The following is a 25,603-nucleotide window of genomic DNA, read 5'->3' as shown; positions in this document are numbered from 1 at the left end:
GTGAGATGCTCTGGGATCTGCAACCTTGCCCAAACCCCACAGTAAGAAGCTCTGCTGCTGTATATCCAGAGCATTATGCCTATGACTTCCTGATCGCTTTCTATTCTGGTTTATATTTCCTAAAGATTATACTTAAGCTTTCCTGCTAGTCAGAGAACTCTGTGAGGGACTGTGCACAGTAACATCTTAGGAATATGTGGCATATTCAGTAACCGCTTGTGAATGTGAGAATAGAATGCTTGTCAGATATGATCCCTGGCTGGGTTGGAGATGGGGCAGTAATGTGTTACTCAGGAGCCTCCAGAAGTCTTTGTGGAGAAGGTTAAATTTTAGGCTTTTATAAATGACAGGAGAAAATTACCCTGACAAATTTGGAGTCATCAAAAAGGAACCCCAAAGTAAAAGCCAGAAACTGAAATTAAGGAAGAGTGCCTAAGAAGAGCCAGGGCAGGCTCTCCATAGGCAGGTGACTTTGATGTAATCAGCTGGATGGGCTGGGAACCAAGAATGCCCAGAGCAAGAGAAGCACCACCTTAAAAGGTGGTTGGGCTAGTGGCTGGGAGAGGCAGCAAGAGGTGGAGGAAGACAAAGAATCAGGTCTTAGGGCTCCTCACTAGATTCTCTTGGTCATTTGGTCACGTTCATTCTTCCATTCATTCAGCATATGTATGGAGCACCAACTATGCCAGACCCTGTATTAGGTGCTAGAGATACAGGTACATACAGTTAGGATTATTTATTGTAAGCAACAGAAACTGACCCTGACTGACTTAAAAGGAAAAGAAATATACCAGAAGGACATGGGAACCCACAGAATCAAATGAAAAACCAAACCACCGGCCCTCAGAAAACACATTAAGGGCAGTGCCGGGAATCTAGACTGAAGCAACTGTTCCATCTCTTCAGCATGCTGTTTTTCTCCCTGGTGTCACTCAGCTTGCAAGAGAAAGAGTCCAACCAACCTAGCTTTTGTCAAGTATCCACACTTTGGAAAGGCACATCCCATTGATAGTCTGACCACTTGTCTGCAATGGGAGAAGGGTAGTTCCCTGAAAGAAATTCAAGGGGCTTCTTTCTAAAAGAGGACAGAAACAACAGATGTGCACTACAGACTCCTGAGCAAATAAGCAGCACTGCATTAAGTTCTACAAGTTTGGTGGAGAGCACAGATAAGGGGACACTTAGGCTAACAGTTTAGATCAGAGTAGGGGTTGTCATTCATCACTCATGTATCATGCCAAGCACAGTGTTAGGTGACGAAGCCTTAGAACTTTTAGTCTGTGGAGGAGAGCCACCAGTCAAATAGTCTGCTAAATGTATAATTACATTTGTATAATAGAGTAATTGCTATGAGGGCAAGTAAGACACTGTGTGAAAGGAGCATGTAGGAGGGGCACAAGCCAGACAGGAGGGTCAAGGCATGCTCTTCCAAAAGAGTACATTTGAACTAGGGCCTTAAAAATGAGCAGGAACTAACCACATAAAGAGAGGAGGACATGTTTCAGGCAGAAAAAACTGCTTCTAAGAAAAAGGCGTATGTTGAGAGAATTCATGGCTCATTGAAGGAACTGAGAGACGGCCAGAATGGCCAGAGCACAGTGCCCAAGAGAGAAGACAGTACAAGATAGAGCCGGAAAGGTAGGTAAAGGCCGAATCATGAAGGTCCTTATGGCACTACAACAATGTCTGTTACTTTTAGCTTTGGTGACAGCTATATCTTGAAGGACGAGTGGGAATTTACCAAGTTAACAAGGGGAGTGAGAGCATTATAGATTGAGGGAACATCATCTGCAGTAGGTCTCGGGCATGAAGGCTGCCTGAAAGGGGTGGCAGAAGATGGGACCGGGGGGACAGGTAGAGACAGATTACGTGGTTGCTGCATGGCCTCAGCAACAGTGAAGACTCCAGCAGAAGCAGTGACCATGGTAGAGGGAGGATCTGTATTTAGAAATGAGAGAAATAGGGCACACCAAAAACTTCATTCTTGGGGGACTGAATGGTGATGCCGTTACCAAAGAAACAAAACAGGCTGTGGGGAGGGCAGGGAACGGGGTGAAGATAAGTCTGATTTATAGCATTTTGAGTTTGAGGTGACTGTGGGTCATTTAGGGGCCATGTGTAGGAAATAACCAATGTGAAAAGGGGTTGGGAATGGTACTTTACGTGAAGGGAAGAGCAGGCATGAAGGCCTGGAAGTGATAAGGTACTTTGGAGGAACATAACATAGCTCAGTCTGGCTGGAGCATAGAACATGGCAGGGGCAGGGTCGGGTGAGGCAGGGAGTCAAAGGGTGAACTTAGGGTGGTCACTGTAGGCCAGATCATGAAGGCCCTTGTAAGCTAAGAGACTGGCATTTATTCTGAGAACAGTAGAGGCCGTTTGAATGTTTTAAGCAGAGTTATGACATAATCATATTTATCTTATAGGAAGATTGCTCTAGTTACATCGTGGAGAATCCATTAGAAAGGGACAAGACAGGACGCAGGGAAACCTGGTAGGAGGCTGTTAATAGTAACTGAGGTGAGAAGTGAAGCTGGCTTAATCAAGAATGGTAGAAATGGAGAAAAGTCAGTGGACTTGAGATCCATGTAGAAGACGAAATTAAAAGGACATGGTATTTAATTAAATGAAATAAGAGAGAAGCACGGATCAAGGAGTTCTCTCAGGTCTCCAGCTTGGGCAGCTGGGTGAAAAGTGGTACCGTTCATTAAGGTAGGGAATACAGGAGGAGGTTGTACACGTGTAAGGGTGGTGAAAATGAACTCTGTGTGAGGCAGCCTGAGTTTCAGGTAACTATAGGATGTCAAAGTGGAGATGTCAGCTGCATACACAAGTCTGGAGCTCAGGCTCTCTAGAGAGGGTTGAGCAGGAATGAGAGGTTTGGTTCGGGTGCAATGGAAAGATTATTGGGCCAGCTAAACTGAATAGTTAAGCAAGGTGAAGTCTAGACCAGATAGACTTTTCCCAGATAGGGAAAAAGTGAAGGAAGGAGGAGAAACAACTGAAAACTAGACAAAATATATGAAAAAAAAAAAAAGTTTCTTCAGACATTGAACAATAGGTAGCCCAGGACCCTGGTCTTTGAAAGAAGGGAAACAAATGAGATTTCCAGACCACAGCACAGGGACGAAGAACCCAAACAGAACCTAAGAGTCTTCCTAAGAGGAAACAGAGTTGAAAATTTGAGGAGACCAAGGCAGCCAGAATTCATGGGCAGAGTGCCAGAGAGGAGAGAGCTGCACACAGAGAGAGCACTGGCGATCTGCTGAAGACTGCTTGGACTCCTCAGCTGATCAAAGCACGTGTGTGAGGAAACGACGGGAGGCCAAGGAAGGAAGCACTGAACAGGAGCAGGAAGAGTCCTCTCTGTAGCTCACACAGGGCTGGGAATAATGGGGAAATGTCATAATACATGAGGCATCACATAGCGTACTTAGAAGGGTATTGCCTTAGCAGTGGGGCAAAATTAGTAATGGTGCAAATTAGCCCTAGACTAAAGTCCACTTTTGCCTCTAACCCCAGCCCTGCAAAGCTTAAAAGCAAACGTTGAAAGGATCAAACTGTTTCTAAGTAATTAAACAGCGCCTCAAAAATACTTAAGGAATGCACAAATATTCTGCATCCAACAAGGTAAAATTCACATGGTTGACATCCAATCAAGAATGACCAGGTTGCCTTTCTTTTTTTTTTTTTTTTTTACATCTTTATTGGAGTATAATCGCTTTACAATGGTGTGTTAGTTTCTGCTTTATAACAAAGTGAATCAGTTATACATATACATATGTTCCCATATCTCCTCCCTCTTGCGTCTCCCTCCCTCCCACCCTCCCTATCCCACCCATCCAGGTGGTCACAAAGCACCGAGCTGATCTCCCTGTGCTATGCGGCTGCTTCCCACTAGCTATCTATTTTACATTTGGTAGTGTATGTATGTCCATGCCACTCTCTCACTTTGTCACACCTTACCCTTCCCCCTCCCCATATCCTCAAGTCCATTCTCTAGTAGGTCTGTGCCTTTATTCCCGTCTTACACCTAGGTTCTTCATGACATTTTTTTTTCTTAGATTCCATATATATGTGTTAGCATATGGTATTTGCTTTCTCTTTCTGACTTACTTCATTCTGTATGACAGACTCTAGGTCCATCCACCTCACTACAAATAACTCAATTTCGTTTCTTTTTATGGCTGAGTAATATTCCATTGTATATATGTGGCACATCTTCTTTATCCATTCATCTGATGATGGACACTTAGGTTGTTTCCATCTCCTGGCTATTGTAAATAGAGCTGCAATGAACATTTTGGTACATGACTCTTTTTGAATTATGGTTTTCTCAGGGTATATGCCCGGTAGTGGGATTGCTGGGTCATATGGTAGTTCTATTTGTAGTTTTTTAAGGAACCTCCATACTGTTCTCCATAGTGGCTGTACCAATTCACATTCCCACCAGCAGTGCAAGAGTGTTCCCTTTTCTCCACACCCTCTCCAGCATTTATTGTTTCTAGATTTTTTGATGATGCCCATTCTGACTGGTGTGAGGTGATATCTCATTGTAGTTTTGATTTGCATTTCTCTAATGATTAGTGATGTTGAGCATTCTTTCATGTGTTTGTTGGCAATCTGTATATCTTCTTTGGAGAAATGTCTATTTAGGTCTTCTGCCCAGTTTTGGATTGGGTTGTTTGTTTTTTTGTTATTGAGCTGCAAGAGCTGCTTGTAAATTTTGGAGATGAATCCTTTGTCAGTTGCTTCATTTGCAAATATTTTCTCCCATTCTGAGGGTTGTCTTTTGGTCTTGTTTATGGTTTCCTTTGCTGTGCAAAAGCTTTGAAGTTTCATTAGGTCCCATTTATTTATTTTTGTTTTTATTTCCATTTCTCTAGGAGGAGGGTCAAAAAGGATCTTGCTGTGATTTATGTCATAAAGTGTTCTGCCTATGTTTTCCTCTAAGAGTTTGATAGTTTCTGGCCTTACATTTAGGTCTTTAAACCCTTTTGAGCTTATTTTTGTGTATGGTGTTAGGGAGTGTTCTAATCTCATACTTTTACATGCACCTGTCCAGTTTTCCCAGCACCACTTATTGAAGAGGCTGTCCTTTCTCCATTGTACATTCCTGCCTCCTTTATCAAAGATAAGGTGACCATATGTGTGTGGGTTTATCTCTGGGCTTTCTATCCTGTTCCATTGATCTATATTTCTGTTTTTGTGCCAGTACCATACTGTCTTAATTACTGTAGCTTTGTACTATAGTCTGAAGTAAGGGAGCCTGATTCCTCCAGCTCCGTTTTTTGTTCTCAAGATTACTTTGGCTATTCGGGGTCTTTTGTGTTTCCATACAAATTGTGAATTTTTTTGTTCTAGGTCTGTGAAAAATTCCAGTGGTAGTTTGATAGGGATTGCATTGAATCTGTAGATTGCTTTGGGTAGTAGAGTCATTTTCATAATGTTGATTCTTCCAATCCAAGAACATGGTATATCTCTCCATCTATTTGTATCATCTTTAATTTCTTTTATCAGTGTCTTATAATTTTCTGCATACAGGTCTTTTGTCTCCTTAGGTAGGTTTATTCCTAGATATTTTATTCTTTTTGTGGCAGTGGTAAATAGGAGTGTTTTCTTGATTTCACTTTCAGATTTTTCATCATTAGTGTATAGGAATGCCAGAGATTTCTGTGCATTCATTTTTTATCCTGCTACTTTACCAAATTCATTGATTAGCTCTAGTAGGTTTCTGGTGGCATCTTTAGGATTCTCTATGTATAGTATCATGTCATCTGCAAAGAGTGACAGCTTTACTTCTTCTTTTCCGATTTGGATTACTTTTATTTCCTTTTCTTCTCTGATTGCTGTGGCTAAAACTTCCAAAACTAGGTAGAATAAGAGTGGTGAGAGTGTGTAACCTTGTCTTGTTCCTGATCTTAGTGGAAATGCTTTCAGTTTTTCACCATTGAGGACGATGTTGGCTGTGAGTTTTTCATATATGGCCTTTATTATGTTGAGGAAAGTTCCCTCTATGCCTACTTTCTGCAGGGTTTTTATCATAAATGGGTGTTGAATTTTGTCAAAAGCTTTCTCTGCATCTATTGAGATGATCATATGGTTTTTCTCCTTCAATTTGTTAATATGGTGTATCACGTTGATTGATTTGCGTATATTGAAGAATCCTTGCATTCCTGGAATAAACCCCACTTGATCATGGTGTATGATCCTTTTAATGTGCTGTTGGATTCTGTTTGCTAGTAATTTGTTGAGGATTTTTGCATCTATGTTCATCAGTGATATTGGCCTGTAGTTTTCTTTCTTTGTGACTTCCTTGTCTAGTTTTGGTATCAGGGTGATAGTGACCTCGTACAATGAGTTTGGGAGTGTTCCTCCCTCTGCTATATTTTAGAAGAGTTTGAGAAGGATAGGTGTTAGCTCTTCTCTAAATGTTTGATAGAATTCGCCTGTGAAGCCATCTGGTTCTGGACTTTTGTTTGTTGGAAGATTTTTAATCACAGTTTCCATTTCAGTGCTTGTGATTGGTCTGTTCATATTTTCTATTTCTTCCTGATTCAGTCTTGGCAGGTTGTGCATTTCTAAGAATTTGTCCATTTCTTCCAGGTTGTCCATTTTATTGGCATAGAGTTGCTTGTAGTAATCTCTCATGATCTTTTGTATTTCTGCAGTGTCAGTTGTTACTTCTCGTTTTTCATTTCTAATTCTATTGATTTGCGTCTTCTCCCTTTTTTTCTTGATGAGTCTGGCTAATGGTTTATCAATTTTGTTTATCTTCTTAAAGAACCAGCTTTTAGTTTTATTGATCTTTGCTATTGTTTCCTTCATTTCTTTTTCATTTATTTCTGCTCTGATCTTTATGATTTCTTTCCTTCTGCTAACTTTGGGGTTTTTTTGTTCTTCTTTTTCTAATTTCTTTTGGTGGAAGTTTAGGTTGTTTATTCGAGATGTTTCCTGTTTCTTAAGGTAGGATTGTATTGCTATAAACTTCCCACTTAGAACTGCTTTTGCTGCATCCCATAGGTTTTGGATTGTCATGTCTCCATTGTCATTTGTTTCTAGGTATTTTTTGATTTCCTCTTTGATTTCTTCAGTGATCACTTCGTTATTAAGTAGTGTATTGTTTAGCCTCCATGTGTTTGTATATTTTAAAGATCTTTTCCTGTAATTGATATCTAGTCTCATAGTGTTGTGGTCAGAAAAGATACTTGATACAATTTCAATTTTCTTAAATTTACCAAGGCTTGATTTGTGACCCAAGATATGATCTATCCTGGAGAATGTTCCATGAGCACTTGAGAAAAATGTGTATTCTGTTGTTTTTGGATGGAATGTCCTATAAATATCAATTAAGTCCATCTTGTTTAATGTATCATTTAAAGCTTGTGGTTCCTTATTTATTTTCATTTTAGATGATCTGTCCATTGGTGAAAGTGGGGTGTTAAAGTCTCCTACTATGAATGTGTTACTGTTGATTTCCCCTTTTATGGCTGTTAGTATTTGCCTTATGTATTGAGGTGCTCCTATGCTGGGTGCATAAATGTTTACAATTGATATATCTTCTTCTTGGATCGATCCCTTGATCATTATGTAGTGTCCTTCTTTGTCTCTTGTAATAGTCTTTATTTTAAAGTCTATTTTGTGTGATATGAGAATTGCTACTCCAGCTTTCTTTTGGTTTCCATTTGCATGGAATATCTTTTTCCATCCCCTTACTTTCAGTCTGTATGTGTCTCTAGGTCTGAAGTGGGTCTCTTGTAGACAGCATGTATATGGGTCTTGTTTTTGTATCCATTCAGCCAGTCTGTGTCTTTTGGTGGGAGCATTTAATCCATTTACATTTAAGGTAATTATCAATACGTATGTTCCTATTCCCATTTTCTTAATTGCTTTGGGTTTGTTATTGGAAGTCTTTTCCTTCTCTTGTGTTTCTTGCCTAGAGAAGTTCCTTTAGCATTTGTTGTAAAGCTGGTTTGGTGGTGCTGAACTCTCTCAGCTTTTGCTTGTCTGTAAAGGTTTTAATTTCGCCATCAAATCTGAATGGGATCCTTGCTGGGTAGAGTAATCTTAGTTGCAGGTTTTTCTCCTTCATCACTTTAAATATGTCCTACCAGTCCCTTCTGGCTTGAAGAGTTTCTGCTGAAAGATCTGCTGTTAGCCTTATGGGTATTCCCTTGTGTGTTATTTGTTGTTTTTCCCTTGCTGCTTTTAATATGTTTTCTTTGTATTTAATTTTTGACAGTTTGATTAATATGTGTCTTGGCTTGTTTCTCCTTGGATTTATCCTGTATGGGACTCCCTGTGCTTCCTGGACTTGATTAACTATTTCCTTTCCCATATTAGGGAAGTTTTCAACTATAATCTCTTCAAATATTTTCTCAGTCCCTTTCTTTTTCTCTTCTTCTTCTGGGACCCCTATAATTCAAATGTTGGTGCAGTTAATGTTGTCCCAGAGGTCTCTCAGACTGTCCTCAGTCTTTTCACTCTTTTTTCTTTATTCTGCTCTGCAGTAGTTATTTCCACTATTTTATCTTCCAGGTCATTTATCCATTCTTCTGCCTCAGTTATTCTGCTATTGATCCCATCTAGAGTATTTTTAATTTCATTTATTGTGTTGTTCATTGTTGCTTGTTTCATCTTTAGTTCTTCTAGGTCCTTGTTAAATGTTTCTTGCATTTTGTCTATTCTATTTCCAAGATTTTGGATCATCTTTACTATCATTATTCTGAATTCTTTTTTGGGTAGACTGCCTATTTTCTCTTCATTTGTTAGGTCTGGTGGGTTTTTATATTGCTTCTTCATCTGCTGTGTGTTTTTCTGTCTTCTCATTTTGCTTATCTTACTGTGTTTGGGGTCTCCTTTTTGCAGGCTGCAGGTTCGTAGTTCCTGTTGTTTTTGGTGTTTGTCCCCAGTGGCCAAAGCTGGTTCAGTGGGTTGTGTAGGCTTCCTGGTGGAGGGGACTAGTGCCTGTGTTCTGGTGGATGAGGCTGGATCTTGTCTTTCTGGTGGGCAGGTCCACGTCTGATGGTGTGTTTTGGGGTGTCTGTGGCCTTATTATGCTTTTAGGCAGCCTCTCTGCTAATGGGTGGGGTTGTGTTCCTGTCTTGCTAGTTGTTTGGCATAGGGTGTCCAGCACTGTAGCTTGCTGGTCGTTGAGTGAAGCTGGGTGCTGGTGCTGAGATGGAGATCTCTGGAAGATTTTCGCCATTTGATACTATGTGGAGCTGGGAGGTCTCTTGTGGACCAGTGTCCTGAAGTTGGCTCTCCCACCTCAGAGGCACAGCACTGACTCCTGGCTGCAGTACCAAGAGCCTTTCATCCACATGGCTCAGTATAAAAGGGAGAAAAAGTAGAAAGAAAGAGAGAGAGAGAGAGAGAGAGAGAGGGAGAGAGAGAGAGAGAGAGAGAGAGGGAGAGAGAGAGAGAGAGGGAGGGAGGGAGGGAGGAGGAAGATAAAATAAAATAAAGTAAGATAAAATAAAATAAAGTTATTAAAATAAGAAGAAAAAAATTTTTAAGTAAAAAAACAAAAAAAAAACGAACAGATAGAACCCTAGGACAAATGGTGAAAGCAAAGCTATACAGACAAAATCTCACACAGAAGAATACACATAGACACTCACAAAAAGAGGAAAAGGGGAAAAAATAATAAATCTTGCTCTCAAAGTCCACCTCCTCAATTTGGGATGATTCGTTGTCTATTCAGGTATTCCACAGATGCAGGGTACATCAAGTTGATTGTGGAGATTTAATCCGCTGCTCCTGAGGCTGCTGGGAGAGATTTCCCTTTGTCTTTGTTCGCACAGCTCCCGGGGTTCAGCTTTGGATTTGGCCCCGCCTCTGCGTGTAGGTCGCTGGAGGGCATCTATTCTTCGCTCAGACAGGACGGGGTTAAAGGAGCAGTTGACTTGGGGGCTCTGGCGCACTCAGGCCCGGTGGAGGGAGGGGTGCGGATGCCGGGCGAGCCTGCGGCGGCAGAGGCTGGCAGGACGTTGCACCAGCCTGAGGCGCGCCATGCGTTCTCCCGGGGAAGTTGTCCCTGGATCACGAGACCCTGGCAGTGGCAGGCTGCACAGGCTCTCGGGAGGGGAGGTGTGGATAGTGACCTGTGCTCGCCCAGAGGCTTCTTGGTGGCGGCAGCAGCAGCCTTAGCATCTCATGCCCGTCTCTGGGGTCCATGCTGTTAGCCGCGGCTCACGCCCATCTCTGGAGCTCCTTTAAGCAGTGCTCTTAATCCCCTCTCCTCATGCACCAGGAAACAAAGAGGGAAAAAAAAGTCTCTTGCCTCTTCGGCAGGTCCAGACTTTTCTCCGGACTCCCTCCCGGCTAGCCGTGGGGCACTAACCCCCTGCAGGCTGTGTTCAGGCCGCCAACCCCAGCCCTCTCCCTGCGCTCCGACCAAAGCCCGAGCCTCAGCCCCCAGCCCCGCCTGCCCTGGCAGGTGAGCAGACAAGCCTCTCGGGCTGGTGAGTGCGGGTCGGCACTGATCCTCTGTGCGGGAATCTCTCCGCTTTGCCCTCTGCACCCCTGTTGCTGTGCTCTCCTCCGCGGCTCTGAAGCTTCCCCCCCGCTCCCGCCACCTGCAGTCTCTGCCCGCGAAGGGGCTTCCTAGTGTGTGGAAACCTTTCCTCCTTCACTGCTCCCTCGCACTGGTGCAGGTCCCGTCCCTATTCTTTTGTCTCTGTTTATTCTTTTTTCTTTTGCCCTACCCAGGTACGTGGGGAGTTTCTTGCCTTTTGGGACGTGTGAGGTCTTCTGCCAGCATTCAGTAGGTGTTCTGTAGGAGTTGTTCCTCGTGTAGATGTATTTCTGGTGTATCTGTGGGGAGGAAGGTCATCTCTGCGTCTTACTCTTCTGTCATCTTCCCCCTCTCTCCAGGCTGCATTTCTATACACTAACAATGAACTATCAGAGAGAGAAATAAAGGAAACAATTCCATTTACTATCACATCAGAAAGAATAAAATACCTAGGAATAATGCTTGGTAAACTGTAAGACACTGATGAAAGAAACTGAAGACAACACAAACAGATGGAAAGATATACCATGTTGGAAGAATTAACTGGAAGAATTAATATTATGAAAATGACCATACTACCCAAGGCAACCTACAGATTCAGTGCAATCCCTATCAAAATACCAATGGCATTTTTCACAGAACTAGAACAAATAATTTTAAAATTTGTATGGAAACACAGAAGACCCTGAATAGCCAAAACAATCTTGAGAAAGAAGAACAGAGTTGGAGAAATCACACTCTCTGATTTCAGGCTATGCTAGAAAGCTACAGTAATCAAAACAGTATGGTCCTGGCACAAAAACAGACACATAGATCAATGGAACAGAATAGCCCAAAAATAAACCCATGCACTTGTGGTCAATTAATCTAAAACAAAGGAGGCAAGGATATACAATGGAGAAAAGACAGTCTCTTCAAGTAAGTGGTGTTGGGAAAACTGGACAGCTACATGTAAAAGAGTGAAATTAGAACATTCTCTAACACCATATACAAAAATAAACTCAAAATGAATTAGAGACTTAAATGTAAGACTGGATACTATGAAACTCCTAGAGGAAAACGTAGGCAGAACACTCTTTGACATAAATTGTAGCAATATTTTTTCAATATTTGCTTTCCTCTCCTAAAGCAAAGGAAATAAAAACAAGAATAAACAAATGGGACCTAATAAAACTTAAAAGCTTTTGCACAGCAAAGGAAACCATCAACAAAATGAAAAGACAACCTACAGAATGGGAGAAAATATTTGCAAATGATATGACCAATAAGGAATTAATATCCAGAATATATAAACAGCTCATAAAACAACATAAACAACCCAGTTGTTTAAAAATGCACAGAAGCCTTTCCCACGGTGACAACCTCCCCACGAGAACATACCTCTCACAAAGGATCTCCTTCATCCCTCTCCAGAAGAGGAGAAGAGGAAACACAAGAAGAAGCACCTGGTGCAGAGCCCCAATTCCTATTTCATGGATGTGAAATGCCCAGGATGCTGTAAAATCACCACCATGTTTAACCATCACAAACAGTAGTTTTGTGTGTTGGCTGCTCTACCATCCTCTGCCAGCCTACAGGAGGAAAAGCAAGGCTTGCAGAAGGATGCTCCTTCAGATGAAAGCAGCACTAAAAGCCCCTGGAATCAAGATGAAGAGGAAACCATCCCAATAAACACATTTTGGATTAAAAAAAAATGTGCAGAAGACCTAAATAGACATTTTTCCAAAGAGGAAGTGCAGATGGTCAACAGGCATGTGAAAAGAGGTTCAACCTCACTATTTATTAGGGAAATGCAAATCAAAACCACAATGAGGTATCACCTCACATTGGTAAGAATGGCTATCATCAAAAACGCTACAATTAGTAAATGCTGGAGAAGGTGTGGAGAAAAGGGAAGCCCCCTACACTATTGGTGGGAATGTAAATTGATACAACCACTATGGAAAACAGTATGGAGGTTCCTTAAAAAACTAAAAATAGAGTTACCGTATGATCCAGTGATCTCCTGGACATATATCTGGACAAAATTATAATTGGAAAAGATACATGCACCCCAAGGTTCATTGCAGTAGCCAAGACATGGAAGCAACCTAAATGTCCATTGACAGATGAATGGATAAAAAAAGATGTGGTACATATATACAATGGAATATTACATAGCCATAAAAAAGAATGAAATAATGCCATTTGCAGCAATATGGATGGACCTAAAGATTATCATACTAAGTGAAGTAAGCCAGACAGAGAAAGACAAATATCATATGATAATGCCAAAATGTGGAATCTAAAAGAAAAAGATACAAATGTACATATTACAAAACAGAAATAGACCCACAGACATAGAAAGCAAACCCAAAGGGGAAAGAGGGGGAGGGATAAATTAGGAGTTTGGGATTAATGTATACACACTACTGTATGTAAAATAGCTAACCAACAAGGACCTACAGGAAACTATACTCAATATTTTGTAATAATATATAAAGGAAAAAATAATCTGAAAAAGAATATATAGGTATAACTTCAGGTGCTATACACCTGAAACTAACACAATATTGTAAATCAACTATACTTCAATAAATTAAGACAAAAAAAGAATGAAATTTTGCCATTTGCAACAACATGTTGCACTTGGAGGGTATTATGCAAAGTGAAATAAGTCAGACAGAAGAAGACAAATACTGTATGATATCACTTATATGTGGAATCTAAAAAACAGCAAACTAGTGAATATAACAAAAAAGAAACAGACTCACAGATATAGAGAACAAACTAGCAGTTTCCAGAGGGAAGAGGGAAGGGGGGCAGGGCAATATAGGGGTAGGGGATTAAGAGGTGCAAACTATAGGTATAAAGTAAGGTACAATGATATTATTGTACAGCACAGGGAATTTAGCCAATATTTTATAATAACTATAAATGAAGTATAACCTTTAAAAATTGTGAATCACTATATTGTATTATATTGTATATAATATTGTACATCAACTATACTTCAATAAAAAAAAAAAAAAGAATGACCAGGTAGTTCAGAAAAGCTTGAAAATACAGCCCATATGAGGAGAAAAATCAGTTGATAGAAACAGGCGTAAAGATAACACAAATGATAGAATTAGTAGGCAAAGATGTTAAAACATATTCCATATCTTCAAGAAGGTAGAAGAAAGCATGAGAATGTTAAGGGAAGGCATGTAAAATATAAAAAAGAATCTATATGAAAAATAGTGTTTGAGAAGAAAAATATACTCAATGTATAAATGACAGATTAGACACTGCAGAAGAAAAAGTAGTGAACTATAAGATATATCAATAGAAACCATCTAAAAACTACTAGAAACAAATGAACAGAGTGTCCGTGAGTGCTGGGATGTCAAGCAGCCTGATACATGTGTAACTGGAGCCCCCAGAAGAGAGGGGAGGGCAGAAAAAGTTTTGAGGAAGTAACAGCCAAGATATTTTCAAGTTTGATTAAAACTATAAACCCACAGATCCCAGAATCTCAAACACAAGAAAAATGGTGAAAACTATACCACAGCACATCATAATCACTCACTTCTCACTACGCACAGGTGCTTGGCATTTGAGAGAAAAAGCAGCCTCCTATTGAGAGCCACAGGAAAAGCCAGGTGTTGCAGGGCAGAGTCAGGCTTCAGGCTTCAGGTCTGCTAGGAGGTAGAGGGAAGTAAGCCAGGTGATTGGCATATGGGGTCCAGAGGGCATTATGAGAAAGATTTAAAGAGGAGATTGTCCAAGGAAGAAAAAACCCACAGCAGAATGGACGAGGACAGGAGAAAAAAAGTCTGTGGCCCATTTTAACAGTGGGTATACCTATTATACCTGGGAGATTGGGCTAGCTTTAAGTTTTCCAAGGACTTCTTGCTGTTCCCAGAAGCTTTTATTTGTTCAGGACAACACATTCCTCCTTCTGGTAAATGCTCCTTCTAACCAGGTGTGTCATGTCAGAATGACAACTTTTCACAAACCCCATCTTCTTGATCACTGTGATTCAGACAGTGGGTGAGGAGCTGATGCAAGCTAGACCACTTGTAGCCCTTCCCTGGGAGTTTTGCCATTAGGAGCAGAGATGCCAGGTCTCATGCCCTTTTCAGTGGCAGAACTGAAGATATGGCCTGCGAATTGCTACTGGCTATGTGTCCTGACTTAGGAAGAAAGCTAGTCAGGGAGAGTAAAGCTAACTGAGGGAGGCCTGCTGGCATTCCAGTCACTTTCAGTCATCTCTGAAGCCCTCTGCACCCTGGCCCTTCCCATGCTTTGGTTATGTGAACCGCTGAATCACCGTATTTGCCTAAGTTAGTGCAACCGGTATGTTGAACATGCAGGAAACATCAGGGGATAAACACAGCCACTTTCTTTGGTGTCTCTCTGTCCCCATAAGACGTTTTCAGTGTGGGAGGTCCAGAGAACTTTTTGGTACCTCTGAGGTAATAGAAATCCCATGGTCACATTGAATCACCAATTCCAAAATTAGTGTCCTGCCTTATGGCAATGGTCATAGCTTTCTGTTTGTTCAGAGCTGCAGTGACTTCCCCTCCCTGCACAGGGCTTAGAACCAGCGGTGCCGACCCAGGGAGGGGATGTGCCCTGCTTGTCCTCCTCCTTCCACTCGTCCCCCAGTTGCTGGCTGCGGTTTTGGACCTCTCTGGAGTTGGTGGGGAAAGGAGAGGGAATGAGCAGAGAAGACACAAGATAGTGTCAGCACTCCCTGAACTGGCAAGTGTGTAAAGCTGACCCTTGTGGGGTTCTCTTGTAGACATTTTGGAGACCCCTCCATCTGGGGACCTCTCCTCTGTAGGTCTCCTGATATGGGCAATGCACTCACCAAAGCCTTGTCACTCACTCCTTCTGTAGCTCCTGGGACTCCTGGTGTCTGCTCTTGATTCTGTCTGCTGAGGACCCTTCAGCCTGCTGGATACATCTTTAGGAAAGGACCTAAAACAACCCAAACTAGCTTATTCATGCATCATTTTCTGCAACAAATTCTGGGAGTGCAGGCCAGTTGCCATGCAGCTCTATCCTTTGCAGCCAGTGCATCTTGTGTCCTTTATGTTTCTCAGGTAGAATTCAGACACCTGGCAGTCCACTGTATTCCCCATTCTTTAAGGGTCATGTTAAGCTTTTCTCACCAGGCTTGAGTAAGAGCCAAGTACTACCCATTTTTCCCCTGCAGGAAGGTGGAGTTCATAACACTGCTGTCTCCAAAGAAATTCTTCAAGTCCTCTCTCCCTTAATGTCTCACAACCAGTTACTTTTATATTTGATGTTGGGAGAGCTTTTAGAATGATGTAACAAGTTTTCAGATATTTCCTTGGAAAATCTGCATCCTAGTCTAGCACCTCACTTCAGTGTCTGAAACTTATCATCCTAGAGGCTTGGCTGAAACTGTCTTAGCATCTTAGCGTCCTGCTGGATTTATGACCACTGTAACCAAATAATCCTGATAAGAACAGTTAACAAATATTTATTAAGTATGCAGCCACAAAAGAAAAACGCCTCCAGCCCTCTGCCAGTGTAGGACAGAGTTTACAAACTGTTAGCCTGCTGCCTGAATCCTGTCCATGGACATACTTTGGGTGATCCTCATAATCTTTCATTTTTTCTTGAATCTATTGCCAGTATTTACAAATAGAGGAATTTTAACCTCTGGAATTTAAGATCTAGATTCCTGGCTTTAAAAAAACAGAAGATGTGGGAGCTTCCCCGGTGGCGCAGTGGTTGAGAGTCCGCCTGCCGATGCAGAGGACGCGGGTTCGTGCCCCGCTCCGGGAGGATCCCACATGCCACGGAGCGGCTGGGCCCGTGAGCCATGGCCGCTGGGCCTGCGCGTCCGGAGCCTGTGCTTCGCAACGGGAGAGGCCACAGCAGTGGGAGGCCCGCGTACCGCAAAAATAAAAACAGAAAATGTGGCGACGCTGGGACTGCATTGCTGCCTGGCATAGTTAGCTGGAGGTGGTGGAGGCTGCCCCCTTTGACAGGAGGGACTCCATTCCCTCTTGGCTCTGTGACCTGAAGCCAATGTCAGTTGCCATTTATCATCATTGGGCTCATGCAGTTACCTTTTCTTAAATTAAGGACTAAAGTGAAATATTCCTGGTACTCCTGTTTCTTAACAAAAGAGAAAAAAATAGTCCAAAAGAGCCATGGAAGGGAGAGACATAATTTATTTAGAGATACAAAGTATTCTTATGTGTTTAATGTGCAGTTAGTGTGTTTGTGTACGTGTGTGTGTAAAAGACAACTTAAGATGCCATTGGAAAATAACCCATAAATATAATCATGGTTACTATACAAAAATATGTGGTGAGAAAAAGACATTTCAACAGGATTTGTTTTTAGTGCAACTAAAATAAGTTGTGTGATTTGCTGCAGGAGGGCATTACATTCTCCCACTTTCCTGGCTTATGTTATGTTCTTACTTGGCCCCTGATGTTTCAGTTTGCAGCAAGGGGAAAATATTCTCTGGCCTCTCTGCAGGGAATCAGCCAAAATGTGGATTCATTGTATATCCAAGGGGGTCTTAGCTCAGATCTGAGAAGGAGTAACAGGATAGTTTCCCCAAGGCTATGGCCACTTGGAGAAAAAGCAACAGGTGTTGGCAAGTTAATGAGGTTTTCTTTTTCATGGAATGATAAGATAGGATTGTTGAAAGAGTATTCAACTTTGAAACTAACTCTTTTGGCAAATTTTGTTTTCAGTTTATTTTTTAAATTGAAACCTTATTGATTTTTATAAGTTCCTGTTAAGCAAAGTCTGTTATCCATTTATCTGAATTAGAGCAAAACCAGAATTATTTTGAGGAAAGGCTTTCACTTGCCCAAGTATATTCTCTTAGGAAGCAAGCCTTCTGTTGAGTTGTGTGTTGGAATTGTTATGTCTTCAGTTTTAAGAAGAGGAATTATTCTCTCCCTGCAGCTCTGCTGCTTATGAAAGTGTGCAGTCTGGCCTTAATTGGCCTTGCAGAGTGGCTCCTGTGAGGTTCTTGTCAGTGTGTGTAATTTCCCTCTTTTTGCCATTCATTGTTTATTAAAGACCGAGTTCTTTGAAAGCTGTGCTGCATGGCCTTTTCCAAACAGTTGTTTGGTCTTGGTATTGGGTTTTACCCTCAGATTAAGCGAGGCCAACTAACTACATTCCTACACCACCTTATTTTGGCACAGCTACTTTACACACACACACACACACACACACACACACACTTTGCAATCATTGAATAAAGCTATATGAAACAATCTTATGACACTTCCTGTCATTTCTTTATACAAATATTTTTGAGGACACAGAGGAAACTTCCCTAAATTCTTAGTATCAGGAAGAGCTGGGGGTTGGGGAGGGGGGTGGGATGAATTGGGAGATTGGGATTGACATGTATACACTAATATGTATAAAATAGATAACTAATAAGAACCTGCTGTATAAAAAAAATAAAATAAAATAAAATTGCAAATCAAAAAAAAAAAAGGAAGAGCTGGGATTCTCCTGGTTTATATTATGGACACTGTAAACCATTAAAACAGTGCGTTGCCTTTAGTTTTAGCTGTGAGAAACCTTGGGGATATATCTATAATCCTCTTCCAGCAAGCACGTAAAACCTTAGGACAACCACTTTTGGTATTCTTATCCTGGCTGCTTTTTACTATTTTTCCTATGCTGATTTCCCCTTTGCCTACAAGATTTTTAAAAAGATTTCTTCTTTTTAAAAATCTTGTACTTCAGGGCTTCCCTGGTGGCGCAGTGGTTGAGAGTCCGCCTGCCGATGCAGGGGACACGGGTTCGTGCCCCGGTCCGGGAAGATCTCACATGCCGCAGAGTGGCTGGGCCCGTGAGCCACGGCTGCTGAGCCTGCGCGTCTGGAGCCTGTGCTCCGCAACGGGAGAGGCCACAACAGTGAGAGGCCCGCGTACCACAAAAAAAAAAAAAAAAAATCTTGTACTTCAGAAAATTTTGTAAAACTGCTTCAACTTTGTTTTAGAATGAGGGAAGATATAGAGAAATTAAGTACAATATCAATGATTTATCATTTGTTGCAAACATATTACCAATTTGTTTTTAGATTTCATTTTAAATTTCCTGTCCTTTATGAAATCAGGTCTATCGCTTCTTTGTGATTGTCATGAAGAGGATCATTGCCATGGATTTGAGCACCCCTTGCTACCATATTTTTACCCCATAGTTAACATGACTGATTCAACATAAATCTTAGAGCTTATAGCTTAGAGGAAGCAGAGGTTACTTCTGACACTCTTACTTCTCCAAGGGTCCCATTTAGTGGCTAAATTTCAGTTTCAAGTACCACATTTGAACAGGAGGACAGTTATATGTCAGCATAGGAGTGGTTGGCCTATAAGGCCTGGGAAATACCTGGCATTGAACCTGGTCCTTCACAAGACAGGTGTTCAGCAAGAGTTTGGTGACTTAAATTTACTTGCGGCTTATGTGTTTGGATCTGGAAGCAGTTGCCCGCCCTTGTGGTCTGGGTCTGGGTTGGGGAGTGTAATCTACTAGTGTCAGTAGTGGCTTGACGCCAGTGACATTTTCTGCTTTGTTTTTCTTTTTCAGAATATGATCGGTTGGGCTTCCTCCTGAAGTTGGACTCTAAACTGTGAGTAGAATGAGACAGTTCCTTGACTCTGTTGTAGAGAGGTCTGAGAGCTGGGGGCCAACCTCCAAGGGCCAGCTCTCATCACACCTGTGGTTTTTGGTGGATCCCTGGGGCCTCTGTCCTCAGTCTGTCAGCTGAAGCTTAGAGCACATTACAGTCTGCAGGGGCCTGGAGAGGATGAGATTGTGGGTGCAAACATAAGGCCTTAGATTTGGCTGGCACAGGAAGCTTGTTACAGAAGGAGCTCCTGCCAGGAGTTTGAAGGACAAGGAGGAAAGGCTTCTGCTGCAGAGTGGAGGATGATGGAGTCACAGCAGGAGGCATTGCAAAGCCTTTCAAAGATGCTCTGCAGCCAGGCAGGCAAAGCCTTCTGTGCTCAGGCTTCCTGCATGCTTTAACTCCTGTCTCTCTCCCACAGGTCGATCCTCCCTTTCCCTTCTACTCTTCTATATGTTTTTTATCTGTGTCTGAAATCCCCTTTCCTTGCATGTCCACTAGGAAAACTTAAAGTCCACCTCCTTCCTATACAGATTTAATTGTCTCTTCCTCTGCTTCCTGTGAATTTTCTACCTCTGACACCCATTATCTCATTATACTATAATTAACTGTGTAATAGTTATTAATTTATTAAGAGCACAGGCTCGGAACCAGGCCATGCTTGGTTCAAATCCCAGATTGCCATTTACTTTCTTTGTGATTTGGGGCGGACCACTTAACCACTCTGAACCTCACTTTCACCTGTAACATGAGGACATCAGTATATCTACCTCACAGGGTCATTGTAAGGATTGAAATGAAATGGTGAATTTATGGAGGCTTTCAGATAGGTATCTAATTCTTTCAGAGTCCTTCCCTGTCCTGGCCCTCTTGGTCTCCCTAGCACCTAGGCAGCGCTGCCATATGTTTGTTAGGTGCTCAGTAAACACTGAATTCATGGCTGCATGGATGGCTGCATGGCTGCACGGATGACAGGTGGATGCCTGTGTGCTTCCCTCATTAGACTGGGTTTCCTGGAGATTGGGCTCTATCCAGTCTGCATTCGTGCCCTGCACAGGACCCCTCACGTGGTGGATGTGCAGGAAATGGTTGCAGAACTGCCTGTGGCTCCTTTCTGTGGTTAGTCATCTTTGTACACCTCTGCCCCTGTCCTGTACCAGACAGACGTGAAAGATCAGAATTGTGTCTCTTTCTTTCCTCTCTTGCATGAGACCTTGACCACAGCTGCTTCTGATAGTGACGGCTGCACCTACATACGAGGCATCAAACCCAGGGTTATTTGGCTTTCCCACTGAATTGTCTGGCATCTAGCCCCTTTTCCTGGCAACTGGCTTCTTGGCTCTGGTGCCTCATACTATGAGTTCAGGTGTTGTAATTCTCCCAGCTTTTATACATCATGGAGGCAGCCATGAGGGAAGAACAGTTTCTTCTATATACCAAGCTAGTATAGACATGTCAGTCACATGTTAACATCTAGGGAATGGGGCTTGATTATGCTGGAAATCCACAGGCTTCTTCCTTAGAAAATTCTTAATTTAGTGCTCTGGGCAAAAAACAAATCAAGCATAAGCTATAAGCAAGTGAAATGCCTCCAGAACAGAAGAGATGTAGTAATTTACCAAGTTGAATCACATTGATGAACAAAAGACATGTTATCCAGGACACGTTAACTATACTATTTAAACTGTCTTCAGCAGTGTAAGGAGGGGAATTAAGAGGACACTCCTGCCCTGCTGACCTGACAGTTGGGTGGTACATAGTAAGCTGTTGTATAGCTTTCTTTTGTGTACCAGACCAGTTCCATAAAACATTTGAGTCAACTTGGTCTTTAGCCTGTGAAACTGGCTTGGCTTCATTATATTTAACTCACAATTTAAGGTATAAGCTAGAACTTTCCTGCCTCTTACTGTAAAAACTTTTCTAATCCAATGCTATCTTCAGAACAAAGCACAGATACATGGGAAAGGTTTTTACCTGCTTCCAGGGAGAAGTTTCCAAGTTAAGGATCCTGGGTTTTGGAGGTAATTCCTTAGCAATATTCAGATATCCCCTTATGAAGTCTTTCTCTGTTGTGTTGTGTTCTATTTCTGATGTACAGGAAAGGACCTGAACTTGGAACAGAACTGGATTTGAATTCTGCCCCTTCTGCTTAGAATTATATGACCTTGGATAATTCATTTTGGCTCTCCGAATCACAATTTTCCTTTATGAAAAACGTAGATAATAATACCCATTTCCTAAGGTTTTTATGAAGAATAAAAGAAAGCATTCTATGAGTAAATATACAAATGTAGGAATTTCTCTTTGTTTATCTTGATTGGATTAATTTAGCGTCTATAGTGTATGAATTCATATGTTCTGGAAAATTTTTAGCCATTATCTCTTTAAATTTTGCCTCTGCCCCATTCTCTCTCTACTCCCCCTCTGAAACTCTGATTCAGTGTAAGACTTTCTCATTCTAGCCTCCAGGTCTACTAACTTCCACATTTTCCATCTTTTGATCCTTTCTGCATTGAACTGGAACCCCAAAGGACTCAACTTAAGGATAAACTAGAACTAAACCTGTACCTCTAAATCAGGACTGCAGGAAACATTCCCAGAGCTCTGAGCAGATCAGGGCAGTAAGTCAATAAAAAAGAAACGCTTGATACTCACAGCCAGGGCTTTCATCACTCAGGTGATCCACGGACTTCAAGCTATGAACTCCGTCCAAGGTCTTCCAGACTGGCAGTGCCTCCAAGCTCCTGGCAGAAGCAATTGCAGTCCCTCTCTGGAGGAAGACATGAATTCCTCACAGATAACTTTTCAAGGGAATGAATAGCTCACAGGAAAAACTACTAAGCACATAAGAAAACAAGACTCCATTAGAGAGAACCATGAACAACAGACAACAGAGGGGTACCCACAAAGACTTCTGAATTTGGAATTACCAGACACAGTTTATAAAGCAATTAGATAGATTGGTTCAAGATGGCAGAGTAGAAGGACGTGCTCTCACTCCCTCCTGCGAGAGCACCGGAATCACAACTAACTGCTGAACAATCATCGACAGGGAGACACTGGAACTCACCATAAAAGATACCCCATATCCAAAGACAAAGGAGAAGCCACAATGAGATGGTAGGAGGGGCGCAATCACAATAACGTCAAATCCCATAACTGCTGGGTGAGTGACTCACAAACTGGAGAACACTTATACCACAGAAGTCCACCCACTGGAATGAAGGTTCTGAGCCCCACGTCAGGCATCTGAACCTGGGGTCCGGCAACGGGAGGACGAATTCCTAGAGAATTAGACTTTGAAGGCTAGTGGGATTTGATTGCAGAATTTCGACAGCACTGGGGGAAATGGAGACTCCATTCTTGGAGGGCACACACAAAGTAGTGTGCACATCAGGACTCAGGGGAAGGAGCGGTGAACCCATAGGAGACTGAACCAAACCTACCTGCTGGTGTTGAAGGGTCTGCTGCAGAGGCGGGGGCTGGCTTGGCTCACCGTGGGGACAAGGACATTGGCAGCAAAAGTTCAGGGGAGTACACTCTGGCGTCAGCCTTCCCAGAGTCCACCATTAGCCCCACCAAAGAGCCCGGGTAGGCTCCAGTGTTGGATCGCCTCAGACCAAACAACCAAAAGGGAGGGAACCCAGCTCCACCCATCAGCAGACAAGCAGACTAAAGTTTTACTGAGCTCAGCCCAGCAGAGCAACAGCCAGCTCTACCCACCACCAGTCCCCCCCATCAGGAAACTTGCACAAGCCTCTTAGTTAGGCTCATCCACCAGAGGGCAGACAGCAGAAGCAAGAACTACAGTTCTGCAGCCTGTGGAACAAAAACCACATTCACAGAAAGATAAACAAGATGAAAAGGCAGAGGACTATGTACCAGATGAAGGAACAAGATAAAACCCCGAGAAAAACAACTAAATGAAGTGGAGATAGGCAACCTTCCAGAAAAAGAATACAGAATAATGATAGTGAAGAAGATCCAGGACCTCGGAAAAGGAATAGAGGCAAAGATCGAGAATATGAAAGAAATGTTTAACAAAGACCTAGAAGAATTAAAGAACAAACAAAGATGAACAATACAATAACTGAAATGAAAACTACACTAGAAGGAATCAATAGCAGAATAACTGAGGCAGAAGAACCGATAAGTGACCTGGAAGACAAAATGGTGGTATTCACTGCTGCGGAACAGAATAAAGAGAAAAGAATGAAAAGAAATGAAGACAGCCTAAGAGACCTCTGGGACAACATTAAATGCAACAACATCGCATTATAGGGGTCCCAGAAGGAGAAGAGAGAGAGAAAGAACCCGAGAAAATATTTGAAGAGATTATAGTCAAAAACTTCCCCTAACATGGGAAAGGAAATAGCCACCCAAGTCCAAGAAGTGCAGACAGTCCCAGGCAGGATAAACCCAAGGAGAAACATGCCGAGCCGCATAGTAATCAAATTGGCAAAAATTAAAGACAAAGAAAAATTATTGAAAGCAGCAAGGGAAAAACGACAAATAACATACAAGGGAACTTCCATAAGGTTAACAGCTGATTTTTCAGCAGAAACTCTACAAGCCAGAAGGGAGTGGCATGACATATTTAAAGTGATAAAAGGGAAGAACCTACAACAAAGATTACTCTACCCGGCAAGGATCTCATTCCGATTCAATGGAGAAATCAAAAGCTTTACAAACAAGCAAAAGCGAAGAGATTTCGGCACCACCAAGCCAGCTCTACAACAAATGCTAAAGGAACTGCTCTAAATGGGAAACACAAGAGAAGAAAAGGACCTACAAAAACAAACCCAAAACAATTAAGAAAATGGTAATAGGAACATACATATCTATAATTACCGTAATCATGAAAGGATTAAATGCTCCAACCAAAAGACACAGGCTCGCTGAATGGATACAAAAATAAAACCCATCGATATGCTGTCTACAAGAGACCCACTTCAGACCTAGGACACATACAGACTGAAAGTGAGGGGATGGAAAAAGATATTCCATGCAAATGGAAATCAAAAGAAAGCTGGAGTAGCAATACTCATATCAGATAAAATAGACTTTAAAATAAAGAATGTTACAAGAGACAAGGAAGGACACTACATAATGATCAAGGGATCAATCCAAGAAGAAGATATAAAAATTATACATATATATGCACCCAACATAGGAGCACCTCAATACGTAAGGCTACTGCTAACAGCTATAAAAGAGGAAATCGACAGTAACACAATAATAGTGGGGGACTTTAACACCTCACTTACACCAATGGACAGATCATCCAAACAGAAAATTAATAAGGAAACACAAGCTTTAAATGACACAATAGAGCAGATAGATTTAATTGATATTTATATGACATTCCATCTGAAAACAGCAGATTACACTTTCTTCTCAAGTGCGCACGGAACATTCTCCAGGATAGATCACATCTTGGGTCACAAATCAAGCCTCAATAAATTTAAGAAAATTGAAATCATATCAAGCATCTTTTCTGACCACAATGCTATGAGATTAGAAATCAATTACAGGGAAAAAAACGTAAAAAACACAAACACATGAAGGCTAAACAGTATGTTACTAAATAACCAAGAGATCACTGAAGAAATCAAAGAGGAAATCAAAAAATACCTAGAGATGAATGACGATGAAAACATGACGATCCAAAACCTATGGGACGCAGCAATAGCAGTTCTAAGAGGGAAGTTTATAGCTATACAAGCCTACCTCAAGAAAAAAGAAAAATCTCAAATAAACAATCTAACCTTACACCTAAAACAGCTAGAGAAAGAAGAACCAACAGAACCCAAAGTTAGTAGAAGGAAAGAAATCATAAAGATCAGAGCAGAAATAAATGAAATAGAAACAAAGAAAACAGTAGCAAAGATCAATAAAAGTAAAATCTGGTTCTTTGAGAAGATAAACAAAATTGATAAACCATTAGCCAGACTCATCAAGAAAAAGAGGGAGAGGACTCAAATCAATAAAATTCGAAAGAAAAAGGAGAAGTTACAACAGACACCACAGAAATACAAAGCATCCTAAGAGACTACTACAAGCAACTCTATGCCAATAAAATGGACAACCTGGAAGGAATGGAAAATTCTTGGAAAGGTATAACCTTCCAAGACTGAACCAGGAGAAATAGAAAATATGAATAGACCTATCACAAGTAATGAAACTGAAACTGTGATTAAAAATCTTCCAACAAACAAAAGTCCAGGACCAGATGGCTTCACAGGTGAATTCGAACAAACATTGAGAGAAGAGCTAACACCCATCCTTCTCAAACTCTTCCAAAAAATTGCATGGAAGGAACACTCCCAAACTCATTCTATGAGGCCACCATCACCCTGATACCAAAACCAGACAAAGATACTACAAAAAAAGAAAATGACAGACCAATATCACTGATGAACATAGACGCAAAATTCCTCAGCAAAATATTAGCAAACAGAATCCAACAACAC

General features: G+C 41.6%; 1 protein-coding gene and 1 pseudogene across 7 annotated transcripts in view; both read left to right on the top strand.

Annotated features, from left to right (window-relative positions):
- Positions 1-25,603, top strand: part of ST3GAL3 (ST3 beta-galactoside alpha-2,3-sialyltransferase 3) — a 238,671-nt gene that overhangs the window by 120,021 nt on the left and 93,047 nt on the right. For all 6 annotated transcript variants that reach the window (XR_014297310.1, XM_082663768.1, XM_082663765.1 and 3 more), the window contains one exon: positions 19,091-19,133. Coding sequence is in view for 5 of the 6 variants with exons in the window: in XM_082663768.1 (XP_082519894.1) it covers positions 19,091-19,133 (43 nt within the window). In the remaining variant the exon portion in view is untranslated. The remainder of the gene's footprint in view (positions 1-19,090; positions 19,134-25,603) is intronic.
- LOC309828473 (small ribosomal subunit protein eS27-like) lies at positions 11,881-12,152 on the top strand (annotated as a pseudogene). Its single transcript has one exon. The product of its transcript is annotated as a small ribosomal subunit protein eS27-like (transcript).

Source organism: Grampus griseus (assembly GCF_964374135.1).
Source record: "Grampus griseus genome assembly, chromosome: 1".
Classification (NCBI taxonomy): Eukaryota; Metazoa; Chordata; class Mammalia; order Artiodactyla; family Delphinidae; genus Grampus; species Grampus griseus.
This window is presented reverse-complemented; position numbering and strand designations above follow the sequence as displayed.